This window comes from Chaetura pelagica, unplaced genomic scaffold (assembly GCF_000747805.2).
Source record: "Chaetura pelagica isolate M959 unplaced genomic scaffold, ChaPel_1.0 scaffold76, whole genome shotgun sequence".
NCBI classification, from domain to species: Eukaryota; Metazoa; Chordata; class Aves; order Apodiformes; family Apodidae; genus Chaetura; species Chaetura pelagica.
This window is the reverse complement of record NW_009970723.1, coordinates 13,884,747-13,907,192: the sequence shown is the minus strand read 5'-3', so window position 1 is coordinate 13,907,192 and position 22,446 is coordinate 13,884,747. Positions and strand designations below refer to the sequence as shown.

The window sequence follows — 22,446 nt, the reverse complement described above, 5'->3', positions numbered from 1 at the left end:
CTAAAATCACCTTACTTTGAGTAAGATTATGTATCTTTTCATATATTGTTGTGTATTTAAATATAACTTTAAATTTTACAGCATGCTGACCTCCTCAGTTGGACAGAAATCCTCTGTAATAGTGCTCCTTCAAATGTTTTGCTGTGTTATGCACAATCCGTTCAAGTCTGCCTCACACCAGAGCTGATGCTGTACTATTCAAAACGGAAGGAGATGTCTCCTTTGCAATATATTCTGTTTTAACCGTTTGACTTAAATCACTGTGAAACATTTCAGTGTTGTTGAAAAACACGTTCCTGTACTTCATTGTAAAATTGTTCTAAAAATCACCCAAACCACAGCAGTGTGATGAAGGTTTGTAGCATCCACTCAACCATCTGTTCCTTATAAACTTCCATTTTCAGAGAAGGGAGGGAACAAAGACAATTTTAAGAAGATACTTTGCTTCACAGTTCTGCAGTATTTAAATTTCTATGTTCAAGCCATATCTTTTGCTGGCTGGATTTTCTTTTATCCATAGTTTTTTAAACCTGCCCTTTCATTAGTTTAGAAGAACAGCTTTCATAGGAAGATGAAGGTGGTAGCATAGCAGTGCAGGAAGGCAAACCATGTGAATAAGTGAGGAACCACACCCTGCAAAGCTGTCCTCAGAACACCCCAGCCCTTCGGCAGCTGTTGAGCAGTGCAGATACTAATTGCTTTCAAGCACACACAGTTGACAGATCATTTAATAAAAAGTGGGAAAAGAAAGGTATATATGTATGATGGGAAACTGGGAAGGAAGGAAGGAAGGAAGGAAGGAAGGAAGGAAGGAAGGAAGGATGAATAAGTGAGGAACCACACCCTGCAAAGCTGTCCTCAGAACACCCCAGCCCTTCGGCAGCTGTTGAGCAGTGCAGATACTAATTGCTTTCAAGCACACACAGTTGACAGATCATTTAATAAAAAGTGGGAAAAGAAAGGGAAGGAAGGAAGGAAGGAAGGAAGGAAGGAAGGAAGGAAGGAAGGAAGGAAGGAAGGAAGGAAGGAAGGAAGGAAGGAAGGAAGGAAGGAAGGAAGGAAGGAAGGGAGGGCTGTGCTTTCCTTTTTGTATTTTAATACTGTTTGCATGCTCGTAGTGAAGTTCAAACTATATCTAAGCAAATGAATAGCTGACAATGACAGCTGAAGCACTCAGTATGCCACAGCCAGAAAATAACAGTGGTTCAAACAAAATCTGTTTTCACTGCATGCTGTGATCCCATGGGCTGCTTGCTGAGGAGTGTGAAAGCAGTCTTGCAGCAAAACTCTAGGGTTGGGCATCTTTCTGCAAGCCTGGCTGGGAAAAGCTGAAGTGTGATTCTTTTGGCACTAGTCCAGGCTGTGATCTGCTCATTACTTAATGGAGTCAGAGGTTCAGGGAATGTGGATGATCCGTCGGAGTCACTGGGAACCGTTAGCCACACAAAAATGTGAAAATCATAGAATCACAGAATCATATGGCCAAGGTTTCCCTAGATGATGTAGTTCAGACTGAGAGCCCAGTGGGCAATGAAAGAACATACAGTGGATGATTACTTCAGGACTTACCTTCTTCCTTGTCTGGTGTTTAAACAATTTTATGTGTAAAATAAGACACATAATGGGTTGTGTGACAAGGATAATACATTTTGGTTATTCTGGCTTCCTTTCAGTCGTGGCCCTTATGGTCGGAATAATGGATCCTTATCCTACAAGTCCGGAGCCAGCCCACCTGCTTCCCGTGAAAAGGACTCTTTGTCAACACTGTGCAAAAACCAGCTGAGTCCTGCTGCCACCCATCAGAGCTACAGGGCTTCTTCAGCCAGCAGCAGCAACTCAGGCTCATACAAAGAAAGTGACAGCAGCCCAGTGATGAGGCAAGTCTTATTTCAGCATCCCAGTGTTCAATGCACTGACTTACTTTATCTGCACTGTAGCGTGGGATCAGGTGTCTGGGTTGCTGAGCAGGTCACCTTGCTTCTCAGCATAGGTGTGATTTCTCATGTTGGTGGTTTGGCAGTCAAGAGTGTGCTCCATCCCATGTAGAAGCTTTTTGATTTCAGCACTGTAAAACTCAATGCTTCTCTTAGTCAAAGCCTTCTGTAGTTGGTTTTCATTCCAAGATAGACTCCTTTGGTTTCATTACATCAATTCTTATGTGGATTTACTAATTCTTTCCTATAAGGGTTATTTTGCTCTGGAGAGAGTTGAGTGGGCTAGTACAGAAAACATTATACACTCGGATGAAAATTCACCCTGTCTGGCCTTAGGCACCTCCCTGTTCGGTGTCCTGTACAGGAAATAAAAGATACATGCCAGCATGTGACATGTACATACTGCAGAGAAGAGGTTGCCGCCACGCTGCTACTGTTTTCCTCTTTCTCCAACCAAAGGTGCCAGATAAATACACACCCAAAGCTTCATTGCCCATGTGTGGAACTGACCTTGGTGCATATGCTATCTCACCTGGCCAGCTTTACAGCTGGGTGCCATTGCCAGTGGCCTGGCTGCCTGCTTTTTGGGTGCCCCACACATTATTCAGGAGGGGATGGCTGGGTATTTTGAAGTTCAGTATCTCATTTGATGTAATGGCACTGAAACCAAGTACAGTAAGTAGTAAATTTTGCACTATAGGCACATTTGCCAGGGGGAGGCACTTGTACAGGCACTGAGGAATCCCAAATGAGTCAAGGATAGACTCCGCTTTCTATTTTCTTTTTGCCAGAACTGAAGAACTGTAGAAGTGATGTTACATGGTGGTTTTTGCTTCTATTGTTATTTTATTTTCAGGCGATCAGGGAGATACAATTCTTGTGACAATCACAGTATTAAGCCACAAAACCCAGAGCAGTATTTGACTCCTCTGCAGCAAAAAGAAGTTACAGTGCGGCATTTGAAAACAAAGCTGAAGGAATCTGAGAGCAAACTTAAAGAAAGGTATATTAACTTCAGAAATTATTCAGAATCATTTAGGGGTGGGAATCTTTCCATTTTTACTTTTTTTCTTGACTACATAAATTGTTCATTAGGAAATCTGAAATATGATCAGTCTTTATTAGGTTTTTTTCAGGTATTTCATGTTTTGTAGCATTCTCAGTGAATACCATGCAGTGCAGTTACAAATATGGCTCTTTTGCCTTTTTTTAACTCTACTCATAGAATATTTTAAAGGATAATTTTTACCAGGCTGATTTAGCACTGAGACCTTTTACAAACTGTTGCAACAGTTCCTGCCTGCCAGCATGTATTACCTTAGTCTCCTGTTTTACCTCACTCTGTGAAATGTGGCTACAAATGGCCCCTTTTACTCTAATGGTAGAAAAGCTCTTAAACCAATGTGCCAGCTTGTGTTTTTGTGGCTTAGATATTGAATTATTCACAATAGCCCTTTGTATGGACACTGAGCAAAGTGACAATGTGCCATTACACAGCAACAGATGTTGTCCCTTTTGCTAGAACTGCACTCTTGAGGGCTCGCTCTGCAGCACTCACAGCCCAAATAGGCACAAAGGGCTGCTTGAGTGGAGCTCCAGGCAGAGTCCCAGGGTCCCCTTGGTCTAGCTCAGGATAGCCTGAGCTCTGCATCAGCAAGGGCTGGTTCTCATGTAGAGGTCCTCTGTCCTCTACTTGTTTGCAAGTCAAGGTGGCAGCCTCTGCCTCCATGGTGGTTAAAGCAAGCCAGTTGCCTGCAACCCCAAGTCATCCTGCTGTCTGAGACCATTGCTAGCTCTGGCTGTATCTGAGGAGCTGCAGACATAGAGGATGCATTCAGACAGCTGCTTCTCATTTCTTCCAGGCAGTAGGTGAGATGTTAAGCACTGTAGTGGTTGAACCTAACCTAAGAGGTCACTGTTTGCACTTCAAAACGTCTGGGATGATGGCATAGCCCACGGGGTTCCTGGCTGTGTGTTGAGGCTGGTAACTCCAGACAGCCATCAGCTGGGGTGTCTGGGCAGCCAGCTTACATCTCTGCCAGCTCTCTCAGAGGTGGCACCAAATGGTGCATGGAGGAATTTGCTTCCTTCTTGGAGCATCTCGGCAGCATAGCTACCCCAGAGTGGTGGAGCCTCATGTTGGCTCTTTAACTGACCAGTTAGCAGAAGCATTACAACATTTTTATTTTGCTACAGGGAAACAGAAATAGAAGAACTCAAAGCTCAGCTGGGACGGATGAGGGAAGACTGGATCGAAGAAGAGTGTAATCGTGTGGAGGCAGAACTGGCATTAAAGGAAGCAAGAAGCAAAATTAAACAACTCAAGCAGCTTATTGAAACCATGAAAAACAGCTTGGCTGAGAAAGACAAAAAAATTCAGAAATACTTCATAGACATAAACATTCAAAACAAGAAACTGGAATCTTTGCTGCAGAGCATGGAGAGCTCTGTGAGGGATGAGCGGTCTCTGGAATACACGTGTGACTCGGAGGGGAAGCCGTTAGCACTGTGTGCCACGATGCCAGGCAGCCTCAGTATGGAGGACCAGGCTCTAGAGGAGGTGGCAGATAGTGGGCTTAATGAGGACACAGCTAACAGGACTGATTCATCTGAAGAGAATTTGACCACTACAGCCTCCGAGTTCAGTGATCCAGCTCCCTCCAGTTCTGCTGTGAATGAAGAGATGCTTGACAGTGTTCTGGATGAAAAACTGACTTATTTCCAGGAGAAGGAGAAACACAGCAACGTGATGGTGGAACAGGCTGTCCAGACTGATGTGGTGCCATATAGCCTAGATGTGGAGCAACTCATTCAAAACATCTTCAAAGCTCAAGATGCCTGTCCTCTAAGCCCACCTTCTTCACTGAAGGGGTTGGGTGAATTTTCTCTTGGAAGTTTCAGTGATTCTGGTGTCATAGTGGACTTAACTCCAAGTGATCCAAACTCTGCCATCCTTTTGTCTCCTATGGAGTCTCCATGCAGGAAGGTGGAGCACAGAGTTAATGAAAACCGTTTCATGAAAGAACTTGATTTTATAGAACCTCATGATGATGAAGCCTTTGGGTATGTCAGTGCTTTCTCTCAGACAGGAATAAAGAGGAGATACTGGAGCAGCAGTCTCTTCAGAGATGTTTTGGCTGTAGCAGCCCCTGTTGTACCAACTATCATGTGGGCTTTCAGTACTCAGAGAGGAGGAACAGATCCCATTTACAATATTGGAGCATTGCTTCGTGGTTGCTGCCTGCTGGCCCTGCACTCTTTACGCCGTACACCCTTCAATATCAAAACCTAAAGTCCATTCTGTCCCTGGGCACCAGCTGGCTGGGGTAGAGAGGAGAGAGATATCGTGAAGTGTGATTGTATATTCTGGCAGAGTCCATAATTTTGCTTCTGACTCTTTGATTTGCACTATAAATCAGTTAAAAAACATGTTCCTTGTTTCAAAATAAAAAAGCTGAACCCTGTAGCTCCACAAGATGTTTTAAATGGTGTTTTTAACAGTACTGCTGCCTACAGAAATAGTCTTCCTGCTCCCAGGCACTGCCTCCCTCCCTAGTGCTAATGTCTTTCTAGTACCAGTGCATTTGCAGAGTCAACGCAGCCAGGGAAGCCAAGGAGAGTTACAGTTAGTGCTCTTTGTGTTTGTTTGCTGAGTTGGGGTTCAGCTCAGTCACTCTCCCTGGTTGGTTCGCTGAGCAAATGTACAGGTGCTTCACACTGGCACAAAGCTAGCAGATGATGCACATGGGAGCAAAGGGCCACAACAGGCTGAGGTATTTCTAGAGGCAGCTCCAGCCTAAAACACTTGTGAAACTACAGAGTTAAGCAAGTGCCATGGAGACTTGTTCACACATGGACTCCAGAAAGCATGCTAGCGCTTTCCATTTGTTGTCCAAGGTGTTGATTCAATTTAGAGGTAAAACCCATATTCCCCAGGCAGCTTCCAGCACATTGTTCATGCCTGTCTCGTGTAGTGCTCTTCTCAGTTGTACAATTGCTTGAGCATTTCACTGGTCTTGTGCGTATATATGGGGATTGTAACCAAAAATTTACATTGGTGGGAGTCTTCAGCTGTGTTACAATGATGTGTAGAGGTGTGGATACACAATGAATATTAATGTTGGTTTAAAGCCTTCATGTATTGTACCTGATAGTCATTCCAGCCCTTTGAAATACTATGTATAAATGTATTGTGTTTTAAGTTATTGTTTATTTAATTGCTTTATTGTAAATTACCTTTATAACCACAGGTTCAGTAAAGCATGATAGAAACGTTAAACATGTGGGTGCTTTATTGTAACAAAGCAGTAAAAAATAGCCTGTCTCAGTTGAGCTATCGGGCTGCATGGGAGGAGGCACTGCATTAGGGCATATGGAGCTGTCAGGACCCACAGAACAGAGTTGGGTTGAGAAAACCCACTTCCAGCTCCAAGCGTAAACACTCAGCCAGAGAAAAAGACTCCGGTTGTTCTACAGATTTGCAGGCCATCTGCTCTGCCCCACCCATGCTGCATGCACAGATGCAAGTCACATAATCTTTTACCCAGTGCAATCTTCTGGAAGGCTCATTTCTTCTCGAAGTTCTCCTTTCCATGCTCCCAGAGGAGTAGCAGTCTTGGCATTTAAGAGAAATCCAGGAGACCTTGTTTAACCCAGCCAAGAGTCACATAGTCTCAGTGTGCACACTGAGATGCCAACTGTCACCATCAAACCACAATTCTCTGTGTCCAAAACTTGAGATCTGTGCATAGATCAGAGGAGGGCAACACTACACCATAGATGGGGCTTGTCTTGCTTGACCCAGCCAGTTAAACCTTACTGGCCTGCTTTCCCCTCCAGCAAAGCAAGAATATTTCCATTTGCAGCACAGAGAAGACATCTAGTTAAGTATGACAGTGCCATGCATTTCTGTGCAGCTTTTGGGAAGAAAGGCGTTACTTGTAAGCCACAAGGCAGGAAGAATAATTAGCCATTGTGTGGGGAGTATTTGCAACACTCAAGGGAGATGCACACAGGCTTACAGAGGAGACTTGAACTTTCATGTCCCTGTGATGCCCAGCTTCTGAATTACTTGTCTAACAATGATTCTGGAGGTTCCAGCAGCTTCTCACAAGAGCCACCTCTGTGGGCCTTCCCCCACTACCAAAGCCCCCACCCTGACCCAACATACCTTTATGAGAAGGGGCCTAAAGTGCCACAATAAATGCTCCAGTCCCCGACTTTGGGGGATTGGCCTTTGTTTCCCCATCCACAAGAATGTGCTGCTACCTGTTGCTGCAGACATAGCCTCTTTAATTTTTTTCCCCTCTAATATTTGACTTCACCTGTTGGTGATCCTGTTGGTGCTGTAGGGAGTAGCTAAGGAAGGACTATCAGCCTCCAAATGGTGAAATAAAAACTCCTATCCTTCTTTAATGAGTTTAAAAATTGTTCATACTTACATCCATACTGCACTGGAAAGTCATGTCTCAAAGGGGTGGAGAGGAGGCTATGGGAAAAATACCAGTTGTCTGCTTGAATGCAGGTTTCCCAGGTTGAAGCAACACCTGTTGATAATCCTCTAAACAGTTTCCTTTCTAAACCAGGGATAAAATAGTCTATAATATTCAGCAAAGAGGTACTCTGAGGTGCTGAGAACATTGAGGTACAGGCACTGCCCACCCCCCAGCTAGAGATTCATCTGCATCCTTATGTCCATCCTCTCACAAGACAACTTCAGATTACTTAATCACTTCTCCTTCCTTTCCCTCCAAATCAACCCACTCTCCTAAATCTCAGTCTCTACAAATAAACTAAAATGAAAGCACTGGTTTGTATGTCCTACATGAGAAGAACAAATGAGCATTTTGCTCTAAAGCCTTTCAGAAAAATGAACATAGGACATTGCAGAGATGAACAACCAAAGCACAGTCAAGGAAAGAATGTTTTTCCAGTCATTCTGGCAGGTCAGTCCTCCATAGCAAAGAATAACAGTGAAGGCAATCAAGTCTAGCTGTCAAAAGGGAAAAAAACAATGAAAGGACCTGGCCAACAGGCCAAGCATGAGAGGATAAAGGAAGAGACTACAGCAGGAGGAGGGAAAGAAAACAAGCACACGCAGTGAGTGTATGAGGTCCCTCAAGGAACCAAAACTGATGGAAAAGGTAATAATGGCGCAGCAGCTACACAAAAGGTTTAGCAATAATATTTTCACATTTGTTCAGGGTAAAAAACAAGATACAGCACAGGAAAAAAGAGAAAAGGGATACCAATGCACGGGTTTCTAACCTGCAAGGCACTACCTACAAGAGCATGGCTGCCTTGCTGGCATTACATCTGCACATGGTAGAGGAGATGGGAGTCATGTCTAGAGCAGCCATGCTCAGGTACAGAGAGAGAGATGGAGGGAAGAACACCAAAGCAGTAGGCAGCAGGAGAGGGAAAGTAATGCAGGACATGCAAGAAGGTGGCAACACCTGGTTTTTAAAATGGCTGAAGGCTCAAAGAACTGCACTTTAATGATGTGTTCAGGGGCTTTGTTTCTAGCTTTCAATTAGCTATCCCATATTTTGTTATTTTAATAAATAATATTAATTTGCATCTATTTTACATTGTCTCAGGAACAGCAACAATCAGCAGTAAACTTATTTTTTTAAAGATGCAGCTTCCAACAGGTTTTACCTCAAGTTGGCAATAGGTATTATGTTTCCCTGTTCTCTCTGCAATAGTGAAAGAATTACAAATTGTACCACATTGCTTCACCAGTGCAGTTAAAAGGACATATGTGGACTGTTAGTAAAACTTATTCACAGACTACCTTATCTCCCTTATCTCCCATCCACCATCAGATACTGTAGAGATGCACACTAGGATTTCTTTGCCCCACTGCTGGCTAGTCTGCAGACTGTAGTCATCCATTCTACTCCAGCCAGAACACCTGTGCAGAAAATAGGCACAAAAGTCCATATTCTTGCCTTCTAAAGTGTATTTCAAAATTTACCATTTTTAAAGGACTTTTCATATCTGAAAACCTCTCCGTTCAGTTGTCTTGTGCAAGATTTTAAGCAATATGACAAGCATACTAAATGTTTAACTTATCTGCATGACTAAGGCCATTAAAGGTAATTCATACTGTCTTGCTTTCTCAGTTACTGACCTTTTAAGCAAAACTTGATTCAGAATCTACTATTTTTACATGCAGAGATGATCTAGTCCAATAAACTCCCATCCCTTCTCATTCTTGTACAACTTCACTGTGCCCTGTATGCACGGGGAGGTCTGTGGCACAGAATTTCTGTCTTTACACGTAACAGAATCAGAATGACAGAATGGTTAAGGTTGGAAGGGGCATTTCAGATCATCAGATTCCAACCCCCCTGCTATAAGCAGGGACACCTCACTCTAGACCAAGCTGCACAAAGCCTCATCAATCCTGGCCTTAAATATCTACAGGGAGAAAGGATTTTAAAATTTATTTTCTTTTTCTTTGTTCTTACAAGGGAAAAAGTTCCAGTTTTCACGCTACTGAAGACCTTTAGTCTCTCTCTGTTCCTGATTGTGTGTAGATAGAATACCTGGCTTCTAAAACTACATTCACATTGAAAAGGGAAAAGCATTTTTTAAATTTTCTTCTTTCTGTTGCAGGAGGTAGCTGGGACCAGCCCACTTGGTCTCCGATCCAGGGAGTGACCAGGGCTGGCCCTGCTTAGCTTCATGGCTGGAGCACTTGACAGGTACTACCACATGTCTCAGTTTCCTATCTGTCACAAGATAAGAAATCCATACAGCCCATGAATTCAGGGATCAAAGCATTCACCACAGAAGATGAAGAATCATATGGACTCCTCTCCTCCATCTCACCTGTCCTTCCAGCAGATACTAACTTTTCTTCTTCAGTAAAGCACTGTTGTCTTCTGCATATTCAACTTTACAGTGGAATTCCTCTGCAAAACAGTGCAAACACATGCAGTATGTGTACAAAAATGGAACCTGAAAAGTGCCATTAACTGAGCATTTTCATGCTAACTTTAACAGGAGGATGCTTTTTTTTTTTCAGTTACAGTGCCTCTGCAGTAAGGTATGAGAATTTTTTTTTCCTAAGTATAGAAAGTAAAAGCATTTCTGCTAGAAATACAAATTTACCAATGCAAGTAATTGATTAAATCGCTCTTCTTCTTTCACAATGTCAGTTTTCAGAAGGAAGGGCCAGCATGCACCACTGTTGGCTACTGATGCCACTGCTGGTGGCCACTGCAGTGTTGCATGTAAACACAAGAAGCTGCAAGTGATAAAGTGACAATAAATCCACTCTAGCGTTCAGCTATAACCTGTGCTCTACCATAGCATACTCCACCAGGAGTGTTTAAAGTTGCAGATCATCCATAACAAGCCTTTTTCTTCTGCACGGGTCTGTATGATCTCCCATGGCAAACGGAAGTATTAATAAATACTTTTATAAAAAGGCAAAAGCAGACATTCTTCATCAGGCAGGAAACCAAGGGTTCTTTAAAACTGTTTAATTACATGTTTCAGGTAAGCACAGACAATACAGTAGATTTGCCACCACTGAATATTTACATTCTTTTCTCTAGGCTTGAGCTGTTCATTAAGAGTGTCTTTCAATCAACATCCTTGCTCAGTCACTTTTGCTGCAAAGAAGGGTACTGGAATAGAACTATTGCAAGAAACACCATTCCATCAAGGCATGATTTTCTGTGGGGCTTTTCCTCCTTTAAGAACCACCTACTAGTAGTTCACGATATTTTGGGAGAATCCTGAAGAAGACCTGAAGAATGCATTGAAACCAAGCAGTGCGCTGAAGTCCCAGAAATACTGAAATCAATACCAATATGAATGCTGTAGAGCTGAAATTCTTTTTCACTCCCACTGATGCCTGGTTTCTGTTAGGACAGTTTTACACCAATTTTGTTTTGTTCCTTTTTCATTAGCCTTTGGGCCTCTTTCTCCATTTTCTTCCGTTGTTGTTCTGCTGCTCTTTTTTCCCTTTCTGCCATCTTCTGTTGTCTGTAAATAAAGAAAACATGAATGGCTAAAGGACAGGAATCCAATTTTCAGCATGTACATACCTTAAGTTCCTGCCACTAGTAAAAACAGAGCCTCAGTCTACTGTAGTTAGGCTCAGCAGGGTTATTCTTTTATTGTGCTGAAGTCCATATTTCAGATTAATCTGGTTTTAGGCATTGATATTCAATTATTTTACAATCTAAAAGCCACTCAATTCTCAAAGATTCAGAGTAAGCAAATCAGTGACAGTATATGACAGCTATAAGGCCCAGAGCTATTTTGGAAAAAACAAAGAAACAAACTAAAAACATATCCAGTACTCTGAGTAGCAAGATTACTCATCTTTTCAAATTTAGACCAGAACAATTTGACTGCCTGGAACACAGACTTGTGTTCTGTCCCCTCTTGCCGTCAGCAGAGGTTTGAGTAGTTATCATCTTTGTAATCCAAGAGCTACAAACATTTTCCTCAGATCAGATGAGCTGATAACTTCCAACATTCCCTTTCACATGTGCTGTTCTCTATTGTTCAGCAGAAATACAAACAATAGGCTTAAACAAAATAAATTAAAAAATAATTCAGAACTCTTCAGTTGTGTATCCTTTTAGAATTATTATCACTGTTATAAAACCCCAGACATCACAACCTTCCCAAAGAATCTGTCTACAGAAATAGGTTTCCAATTTCAACAAATACATAACTGACCAGAGCAAAGGAAAAAAAACCCACATATCCACTGGTTTTATTCCCCACGTTAGCCAGAACACATCACTGAGTGGCACAGGGGCAACCACCAGACCCATACTCCAAGTGGCACATTGCAGCCCCTCTCCTGTATCACTTAAGTAGTATTACAGTGGTGTAAGGAGGTGACTCCTGTTTAGGATTCAGTTATTAGATAGGAAAAAATTGCTAAGTTGCTTGCAAGAGGACTTTAACAATAAAAATGAAGCTTAATTAACTTGATAAGGTGAAATTTAGCACAGATTCAGTAAGAGTACAGGAATGCTTATTGAAGAGAATTGTGAATTCTAATTGACAAGGCAGAAAGGAGTTATTTTTCAATGTATCCAATTATCTGTACACACCCACTTAAGTGTGTAAAACATGCAGAATTACAAGTTGGCACCTGAAGCAATCTTTTCTGGTAGATTCCAACTACAGACAAACTGGGCACATAAAACTGAAACAGCTGAGGTACAAGGACTAAGCATTATCTTTGTATCAGACAGTAGAAGAACTGCATGCACTTAATACCTTCATGGTTTCCCTTGATTGATTATTAATGGCTAGCAGTTTGCCTACATTAGGATGCTTTGCTATCTGTCATGTAAGACCTATATTAGGCACTCACATTAGGATCTACCTTCCAAGTTAGCAGAAGCCCAAACCTTAGTTAGAGGGACTTAGTCCCCCATTTGGCAGTCTGAAATCTTCCAATCATTTTGTAGACCAAAGGTCCCTTTCAACCCAAGCCATTTTTATGCTCCTATGATTCTTCCTTACTACAGTCAGTTGAATACAGAGCCAGGCTTGTCAAGTACTACACCTAAATTTTATGTTAAGTGTCAGATGTTAATTATACCACCAATGTCTACTGCAAAGGGAAACTGTAAACCCAGAAGGAATTCCCTATCAATCTTACTAAAAATCAGCCAGCACTTTCATCAATTACAGAAAAACATTGTAATTGGATGTGTCAGCAGTAAAACACAGGTTTCACTTCACACAGCTGGGATACACCTTACACACTGATCCATTATATTGAGGTGTCCATTCATAGTTGGCCAAGTGGTATCTCATACAGACAGTTAACTGTGCTGATCATGTTCTATTTACTTGAAATATTTGGACACATACACATGTCCCCCTAAAACAAGTAATGTCTGATACTTCTCAGTAGGGCCAGGGTGGAATTCTGTAAAAATTAACCACTTGAGCTGCAGCCTTTCAATAGTAAAGATTCAGGCTGAAGTATATAGAAAGCTCCGACCAAATAAGATGGCATTTCAAAAAACAGAGTTTTGGGGAAAATCCCATTGCTGTCCCCACATAGGAGTGTGTCTTACTAAGTACTCTAGAGCATGAACCTGACAACTAACAGGCAAGATACTTTTGACCATCCTGGGAATACCCACTAAACAAATTTTACACTCCAGGAATAAAATGGCATATGCACACACCAGATTATCTTTAGTAACCAATTTGTATAAGACAAGTCCATGCTCTGTAAATTTTCCTTACTTCTTTTCATAGTCCTAAAAACACCTTTAATGGAATGTGATAAAAGTTAAATAAAGTACAATTTGGCTTCTGCAGTTAGCAAAGGTAGCAGTTTCATTTCTCAGTTCAAAAAAGTAGTATTTTTCATTGTCTTTATTTTGTATGGTCTCAGTAGATTGCACCTTAAGAGATTTTGTACTTTAGAGCCTATTTATACTCTTTATGGGAAAAGATACTATTCTTGGAACAAAAACAGCCTAAAGGCACACCATAAGTATCACAAAGCTTGCACTTCTGTGATGCACTAGTGCAAGACAAACACTCAAAGTTTCAGTATTGAATTAAAAAAAAAACAAGCCAAGATATCAATAAGAATGTACACATAGAGGTGTTTAAGTTTGCAAAAATATTTTTAGTACAACTGTATTCTCACATGTTCAGCTGCTGCAGAGCAACACTGACAGATTTATAATTGGTTGAATTTCATATCTATCATTAATGCATCGAAACCTTGCTGGTGACTTCCCTCTCATCTTACTCTACTTGTTGAAAAAAAAGTAAATTTTTCCCAAATATTACAATAAACAGTTAATCAGAATTCTTTTTTCTTTTTTAGTACCTTTTTCCTTTAGAGATTCACAGTTCTAGAATGATTTTGTAATATATCATGTCCTTATTTCATATTCACTGTTGTCCTACTGAAGCCATGTATTTGTGATTTTGTGAGTAGAATGAGAGCAGTTTAGGAAGCTGGAGCTGTGTGAGGCAGCTTGTCTGATGATGTACCAAGCAATTAAAGTTCGATAAAAACCTTTAAATGAAACACGTTAACATAAATCACTGCCAATTCAAATAATTATATATGATCAGCTTAATCTGCACCTCTTTACCCTTCATATTCCCCCCATGTGTTCTTAAGTGGGGAAAAAAAGAACACAAAAGAAACAGATAAAGTATTGACACTAACTTTGTGCAAGACACTGATTTTACATTCAACCCTTATCAGCTAGTTAAGTTAGCTAGAAAAACATAGCTCCCAAGGGGATTCCAAGAACTTCTTTATAACTTCACCTTCTATCCTGAACCATTTTTACTTTACATCAAACTATTACGATCCTTTTTATAAGGACATTCAGCGGTATTCTACTTCATCAAGTTGAAACATGTTATTTGTACATAGTAAATTGTTGGATTTGGGGAAGCGTTGTTGGGTTTTTGGAGAAGGGTTAATGTGTTGTTCCAATGTTTCAGTAATTCTCAGATTTCCCCTACTATCTTATCTACTAAACTGATTAGATCCAAAATGTAACCTGCCAAGTACCAGCTACATGGAGATTAGATGCATTAAAATAATTTGTCTTTAGAATTGTTTAACAATTCTTAGCATGAACCAGAGAGGTGTTTCAACAAACCAACCCACATGTGATTCTTTTACATGTAGACTTACAGGTACATGTAAGTTATATTATTTTCAGTTACCTAAGAACTTCTTCTGCCTGCCAGGCAGCATCTTCCTCTTCTTCCCAGGCATTAGTATTCTCTTGCCAAGTATCCAAGTCTCCCAGTTCAGGCTGAAACAAAAGAAGAGAAGCTCTAAGCACATGGAAAAAAAAATAGATAAAACATTTTTAACCTCGATGATTTAGAATTCCAGAAATATTTGAGATATGCCAGTACTTCACAGCTTATTCTCTACACATTTTCCCCTGCTCTAATACTGGCTTTTTCCAGTTAATTGTTCGAGTGGTTTTTTTTATTCTACTGGTCAGTAACAAAAGAAGGAAGTACTGGAGTGCATTTTTAAGAAGAAGAGAAGTTAAGCAGATGAATTGAGTAGATAGTGTCAAATATTTCTCAAAGTTGCTTGGCCAAACCAACATGTACATATACGTATTTGTGTGTCCAGTATCATATGAGCGCTGCTTTTACTCACTAGAAATTCTTTCCTGAATTAACTTAATTACAGATGGTCTAAGTGGTACGACCATTCTGAACTGCTTTCTGCCTAGACCCTTTTGTGTATTGTTAATCAAAGTAGAAACACTATTAAAGGAATAAAAAGAGAAGAGAAAGAAACCATCTCCCTCTCAATAGCTAGGCTATTTGGTATCTAGATTATGTTTTCAGATGTTAAAAAGCAAAAATTAGGAGGCTTAGAATACAATACCTAGAGAAAGGAAGGGAGGAGAAAGTTAAAAATGCATCCCAGAGGATTTAAAGAAAAAAAGAAAAGCCAGCTCTTTTGTTAAGAACTTACTGTATAGACTCAAAAACCAACAACCTGTATAGTCTGTTGTTTTAGAAGATTTCCAAGTATACAAGCATTTGGAAGCTTCTTACCTTTTTACCACTGATCTATTGTTTCTTAGTAGAATAAATTAGTTAAAATCATATTAAATACTTCATTGCTTTAAAATAAATACTCAATTTTAAACAAATTTTCATTATTGCACAGCTATTCCTCTTGCTCCTCATAATGGAGACTGTAGACTATTCCTTCTACAGAATTGTCTTTGATGGTCAAATACAATATCAATATTTAGAGCATACTTACAGACTGGTGAATGAAAGGAATATCTTGTGTAGCTGCTAATCTGCTAGAGAATCCTGTGTTTCCCTCTGGAACCCCAAAATTTAAAGGCTCTCGTTTCTTAATAACTATCTGAAAATATTCAAAAAAATAAACAAAAAAGGGTAAGTCAGAGCACTGCACGGATTCCTTGGTGATCATGTAACTCTATGCCTGTGAAGGTACAACTATACAACACTACAATGCATCTCAAACATGCTCAGGTTGTGGAAGCTGTACAGCCAATGAACTGGTAAGTGAGAGAAGCTAAATGCAAAAGATACAAGAACTCCCTCCTCCCCCCACTAGCTTATTCTTAAGTCAAATGGAAATCTATGAGTGTATCAAGTCAGAAAAGGGGCACAAAGAATTACAGATCAAATAGCCATATCTCATATAAACCAATACGCATATAAGCTACAAATTACCTTCCTTGGAGAAATACTGCTTCCTTGATAGGTCACTGTAAGATACAACTCTTGAGGACACTGCTGTCTGCACAGCTTTTCTGCTTTAGAACATAAGCTTTCTTAGCTACTTCAATAGCATACACACGCAGACAAATTAAGTTTCCATAGTTGAAATGTAATGTATTATCACACCAACTGGTAAAGCTCTGTACCAATTTGGCTGAAAAACATGCACTAATGCTTCTCCCAAAAGCCTTATTAGCAAATTTAACATGGTTGCTATGATCATATATCCCTTACTTGTCATGACCTCAAGATACAAACTTATTTGTTTAGCCTACTTTCAGTCTCTGCTGCTTCCAAAGGATGTAGATTCACAGTTCCACTGACTGTACAAATGCCAGTACCAATGCAAGTAAGGAAACAGAACTAGACCATCTTCTTTAGCAATGACAGACTCTGTTGTCTGACTGAAGTTCCACTTCCAGACATTGCAGATACGAGCAGTAACACAAGTAGATTCCACCTCAGGTATTGGGGTTCATACTGAGTCCAAATTTGTTGGGAATACAAATGCAAATTCACATTTAAGCATGGTAACAAGGCCAAGCTAGCAAGAATGCTCCTTACAGTGCCCACAGTCATCCCTAGATACATTTAAACGAAAACCAGTATACAGTATTCAAACAACATGGACTCTTCTTGAATCCTACTGTGTACCTAAAGCTTAAAGTATTAGACAAAAAATGTCCTGAGGTAAAAATGAGAAATCTACCTCTTCTCCAGTCCTTCTCTGCCCCCAGATATTGGGAAATCAAAATCCTTAGAAGAATGCAGTCCACAGAATACTGCAGATCCTGAATGTACATAAAAGTGACCCCAGTATAATCTCCAGTTCACAGAGCCCCAGGAAGACAGACGTTGGAATGGGCCTCAGGGGGTCTGTAATCCAACCTCCCTAAAGCACTGTCAGATCTGAGGTTGACAGAAGTACTCTGGACTTACCCACTTGGGTCTTCAAAAATTCCAGAGATTGTACCTAGCAACCTGTTCCAGTACTTCATTATGATAAAGGTTTTTCAATCCACTTAAAGCCCTGAAAGTCTCCAGCTGGAGATTTCCACGTAGAAACCAAACTTGCAATCAAAATAAGTTTAATCAGCACTTATTTACGGTGTTGATACTCTTGTGGATATGCCCTTCTGTCTTGTCTCCATAATAAAAATGAATATTTGAAAAGCAACCTATTTTGAAGTATCAGCTCCTAAATTCCAGCCTCCCCAACATGACTTGGTGAAACAATTAACAATTGCTTTCTAAAACAGTAGTACTGCTAACTCAAACTTTGGTAGAGCATGACATGAAATGTCTATGTTAAAAAAAAAGGAAAGGTATGAGCACAAGTATCTTAGTGCAGTAGTTCCATTTGCAAAATTAAACTGACTTGAGGGATCTCACATTATATTTCTCAGAGCCTTCAGACTATTAAATTCTTCATAAGTTTCCACTAATGTTAAGACTAAAGATGTAAACATGAACTAGCATCATATTTGGCAAGATCTCAGAGAGTCAGTATTTTTAATTGGATTTTAATTGGACATGTTTATTTTAATTGGACATGTTAGACTATGCATAAGCACCTATTCTCACTTCAGTAGGACATCTTAATTTGACCAGAAGCACTTTCTGTAAGTTGCCAATTTACTTACAACTTATTGTAACCAAGGAAAGCCCTCCCTAAGTATAGTTGAAAGTGCAATACCTACTTTTTGAGTTTTTCTTATAGTTGGTGCCATATCTTTGAAATAATCAGGTTCCATTTGCTCCAAAGGATTTTGCTGAGCAGCCACATTACCATTGCCACCTTCAATCTTCACACTGGTAGGAGCATCTTCATCCCATGAAGACCAGTCTTCTACTTCTGGCTAAACACAAGTATACAGTACAAGTTAATATATTATCGTCAAGTAAAAACCTGTCTTAATATATCTTGCTAAGATATATATATATACTTAATATTAATAGCATGTATAATAATATTGCATCTTTCTAAGATATATACCATTCCTGTTGTAGGACTGGTTTAATCACTCTGTTAAGTGATTATTAAGTCACCTATTGCTTAAGGATTTACCTGTTTAGGAACAGATGAATAATCCACTGTAGTTGGCAAAGTTATTTGGTCTCCACTTAACTTTCTCCCTCTTCCAGACCTGAAAGAAAAATGTAGGATTCCTCCAAGCTCTGAAAACATGATCACTATGTTTAAAAAAAACAAAAAGTAAGTCTGAGAACAGCACTACTGAAAATAGGCATGGCTAAAACATTAAGTAGTTAAACTACCTTAGTGTTACCTACTGCCAGTAAAGGCCTGCTAAACAAAGGAATATCATCATTAATTTAAAGCAGTGCTCACAAGAATTTTCAAGTGCTATTTACTTTTCAAACTGCAGTGGAAATAGAAGAAAAGTGACTCTTAAGAAATATGAAAATGGAAAAATTAACTGAGTTATGTGCATACTGTCTGTTACAATGTTTAAATTGCCAGTGTTTGTGAAGCAAACACTATCTGTTCCAAGATAACCACTTCTATTATAAACTACGAAAGCTTTCCACTTGTCATAGGTTTTGTGTCTGACACGTGGCTTTCTGAGCTGCGAAGGCACTTTTTCCTTCCAAGTTCACACAGAGGTAGTATAAGATTATGCAAGTAAACAGCTTCTGTTCAACACATGACTCTACTTTAAAAGTACTGTTTCAATTAAAGCATTTCAGCAACTATATAAAATAATGAGGGAAACACTAATGCACAGCAAATAAACCACCTAGATGTTTACTTAATGACAGCATTAAAAGATCACAATAATAATTAAAATGTTCTTTGCTGACATTTACTATGTTTTAAAACTTTACAACACAATACAACTCAGGCTCACAGTCATAGTTTTCCCGAAGGTGTGTAAGCTCCTATAGCAAGACAGTCAAGTAATTTACCTTAGTTTTACTATTACAGAACATTCTACCATCAACTCTGAATAGTCAAGTTGTTTGCAATACTACCTCTGCTGCATGCTGGTGATTGATTAGATATATTTTTCCTACTTCAAGCCAAATAGATTCTTCCTCAGGAAAGATTAAGTGCTATCATCCAATTTTCAAGATTTATTTAATAACTCTAGCCCCATTAGTAACTAAGCTGAAAAGCAATGCAGTTTAGGGGTAAACGAAAGTGAAAACAATGTTCCCTGAAACCCATCAGACACTTTGGGTTCTGGCTGACTAGATTTAATGGATATCTCTAAAGGAAACCCAAGCTGACATTAAATAGGAGAAACGTTCATAGTTAAGGGACTGAAGTAATATGATCTCCACTGACTTGCTGATGTGAAAAATTTTAAATGTTCATTCTTTCAACTAATAGCTATTAATAGAAATTCTACTTTCTACTCTGAATCAGTTTCTCAGCTGTTCAAGTACTTAGTTTATCCAGGAGTTGAAAAACAGAGGAAAATACTGCCATTACGCCTACTAAACAATTATCTCCTTATAATCTATCTTAATACCTAAAGAGATGAAGGATCCACATAATATACAAGTTATCAACACAGTGTTCTGACTTCTTTATGAACTTGGGACAGCACATGTTCTTAATTTAATTTGGAATTCAAATCACAGAACTAAGGTTGACCTCTATATGGCTGTATGCAGCATTAAAATTAATCTTTTTAAAGCTTCACTACATCTGTCGTGAATTTAACAACCACTTGAGAACTTCCTTTTATTCTTGGAATAAGTAAAGGAGAACAGAAAATAAAAGTTATTTTGTATCGACCACATATTCTGCATATGAATTAACATCACTCTCATCATACACAAAATAATACATGTATCTAGGATGCTTTCTGTTTGTGTAAAACAACCCTCTGCAAGACTGGCAAGAAGCAAGAGTAGTTCAGATGACAGCACAGAGCTGAGATGATCTACCTCAGGTACTTGGCTACTGTGCTGCTGAACTCTACAGTGACACAACTGTAACTCTTGAGGGTTTTTGTAATGCTTCTAGGTAACACAGCTGTGCTCATGGGTCTACAACTCTAAAGAACACTAAGTATGGCTTAAAAGAATAAGCAAAAACTACTCATGTTCATTTAAAAAAAAACAACAACAAACAAACAACAAACAAAACAGTTCGTTTGAATTTTAATCACTGTGCTCCAAATTTCTGAAAGAATCTTCAATAGACAGAACAATCTGAAGTGTTGCTTGACAAAGAACGGTAAGAATCACATTTATAATGAAAGCCTACTCACTGATGGCTAGGTGGATGCCACTGTTAACTGAATGACTTAAAAACCAAAATATCACTTGCAAATACTTCTAGAAAAAGTAGAGATAAATTTTTCTTGAAGATTGACACAGCATAGTTTTGGAAGTTAATTTTAAAATACGGTCATAGCTGTTTAAAAAACACACCTCATTAGAGCTATCACACCACAAAATATATTCACAACTGCACTACACAGACTTTTGAACTCTTAAGGAATATACAGATTAAAGATAAAAGCTAAATCGAATTAATTCTATCTTATCTATCTTGATTGTTTTGCAATTAGTAAAATCAGAGCTGGGAAAAGTGCTGGGTGGGTATTGGGAGAAGGAGAGAAGTGCAAGAATCTGTCATTAAAAAAGAAAAGGTAAGTAAATTACATAAGGCATGTTTACCTGCATATTAACTTTTTAATGAAAGAAAGCACTGCTGCCAGGCAAGTACAGATTTTAAAAAGTCGAAACTGTGTTATAGCCATGGTGAGAAACACTTCCTGCAAAAGAAAAAGATTAGATGTAGAGGATTATACATCTTCACATAGTTCTTAAAGTCAGTTTCCTTATCTCCTGATAAACAAGAAGCATTCTGTGAAACTATATTAATGCAAGAAAAGACAGGAGGTATCTGCAAAGATGCTATACCTGCTTACTATTGGGACATTACACTGATGTAAGTAATACAAGTAGCTAATGTATATGGCCTTGAAAGAAACAGCACATAATCACAGGTTGAGTCACAGTTTAAGATACTTCTAAAGGACAAGTGTGGGCAATTGACTGTGCAGCTGGTCTGTTTCACTGTAACAATGGCACTAACACCAGCAAAGGAAGAACAGGATAATCATTAATAAGAGGCTCAACATTTGCTTGAGCAAGTCTTGCATAGACAAATTATAAATGTAGTCATTAAGTCAAAATCCAAAAGTGGCTGTTTCCATTTAGTTTCCATTTTGATGGAAAAGTATTATAAGAACAAACGTTTATTTTAGAACTAGTGTCACTGAAAAATCATCAGACAGACTATTCATGCTGTGTGCACTATAGCACAAGTTCACCGCTAATCTATCAATATTCCTATGCCAAACTGGATCATGCTAGCAAACTAAGTCAAGCAAAAATAGATTTTTGGCTGAAGACACTTATATTGGCAGCTATTTTTCAGTGTCAATTTTATAATCTAGAGAATTTATACTGAGTGTACCACATAATTCCAACAGGTCCCCTCAAAGAGGCACAAACTGAGTGAGAATTATCTGCTGTAATTCAAGGATTCCTTTTCTCTATTCTACAGGTGAACATTTCAGAGTAAAGAAGAAAAGGTTAGGCTTCACAAAAAGCTTTTAATTACATACATCTACACTGGTAACAACATTTGCTGTTGCAAGTTTAACATACCTCCTGGTGAGAAGAGAAGGCAGCCCTGTGACATTTTCCTCAGGCCATGAGTATTCCATGGAAGGACAGCTCGATTTCAAATATGCTATGGCATTTAAATCACTTTTTATATTCCAGGCTTTAAGTTAGGAAGAGTCAGGAAGGTGGATCATTAGGTAGGCTGCTCCAATACTGCCCTAAGGATTTTATTAAAAAGTACATAATGGGATTTGTGAGCTTCATGGAGCTTAGATCTATTTTTTTTTTTTTATTATTGGTGCTCATTTGCTAGATAACATAACTAGTATTAAACACTGTAGTAATACAGTACTGGAAATATTGCTTCATTTACAGTCCAGGTAAGAAATTTCTGCTACTGAAAAATCGTACAGGATGGCTATTTAACAAACCAGTCCTTCTACTGTAAAATGGAAGGCTTAAGTCACTAAGTAACCACCAAATTACACACTGCAATAGGAAGGTGTAGGTCAGAAGAAAGGCCTCATAGGGAATGTTTCACCTCTACTTGAACACTAACAATATCTTAATCTCATTTCATAGGAGACTTAAAAACACAGAACCTTATCAAAGAATGGTTATTATATGA

General features: G+C 39.2%; 2 protein-coding genes across 2 annotated transcripts in view; one reads left to right on the top strand and one right to left on the bottom strand.

Annotated features, from left to right (window-relative positions):
* Window positions 1-5,387, top strand: part of SYBU (syntabulin (syntaxin-interacting)) — a 57,316-nt gene extending 51,929 nt beyond the window's left edge. The window contains exons 5-7 of the mRNA XM_010006537.1: window positions 1,674-1,877; window positions 2,791-2,937; window positions 4,131-5,387. Coding sequence (XP_010004839.1) covers window positions 1,674-1,877; window positions 2,791-2,937; window positions 4,131-5,226 — 1,447 coding nt within the window. The 3' untranslated portion in view covers window positions 5,227-5,387. The remainder of the gene's footprint in view (window positions 1-1,673; window positions 1,878-2,790; window positions 2,938-4,130) is intronic.
* Window positions 5,388-10,414: 5,027 nt separating this feature from the next.
* On the bottom strand, window positions 10,415-20,957 carry EBAG9 (estrogen receptor binding site associated, antigen, 9). Its single transcript, XM_010006480.1, has 6 exons — window positions 20,862-20,957; window positions 18,274-18,352; window positions 17,906-18,064; window positions 15,715-15,822; window positions 14,640-14,731; window positions 10,415-10,937 (listed from the first exon to the last, which is right to left on the bottom strand). The coding sequence occupies exons 1-6, from the start codon at window positions 20,942-20,944 to the stop codon at window positions 10,817-10,819; spliced, it is 642 nt and encodes a 213-aa protein (XP_010004782.1). The 5' UTR covers window positions 20,945-20,957; the 3' UTR covers window positions 10,415-10,816.
* Between the last annotated feature and the right edge of the window lie 1,489 nt (window positions 20,958-22,446).

Coding starts and splice junctions, on each gene's coding strand:
- EBAG9 (XM_010006480.1), bottom strand. CDS start 20,944: ATGGCTATAACACAGTTTCGACTTTTTAAAATCTGTACTTGCCTGGCA. Junction 18,353..20,861: donor ATTAAAAAGTTAATATGCAG/GTAAACATGCCT, acceptor TTTTTCTTTCAG/GTCTGGAAGAGGGAGAAAGT. Junction 14,732..15,714: donor TTCCTTTCATTCACCAGTCT/GTAAGTATGCTC, acceptor CTTTTGTTTCAG/CCTGAACTGGGAGACTTGGA.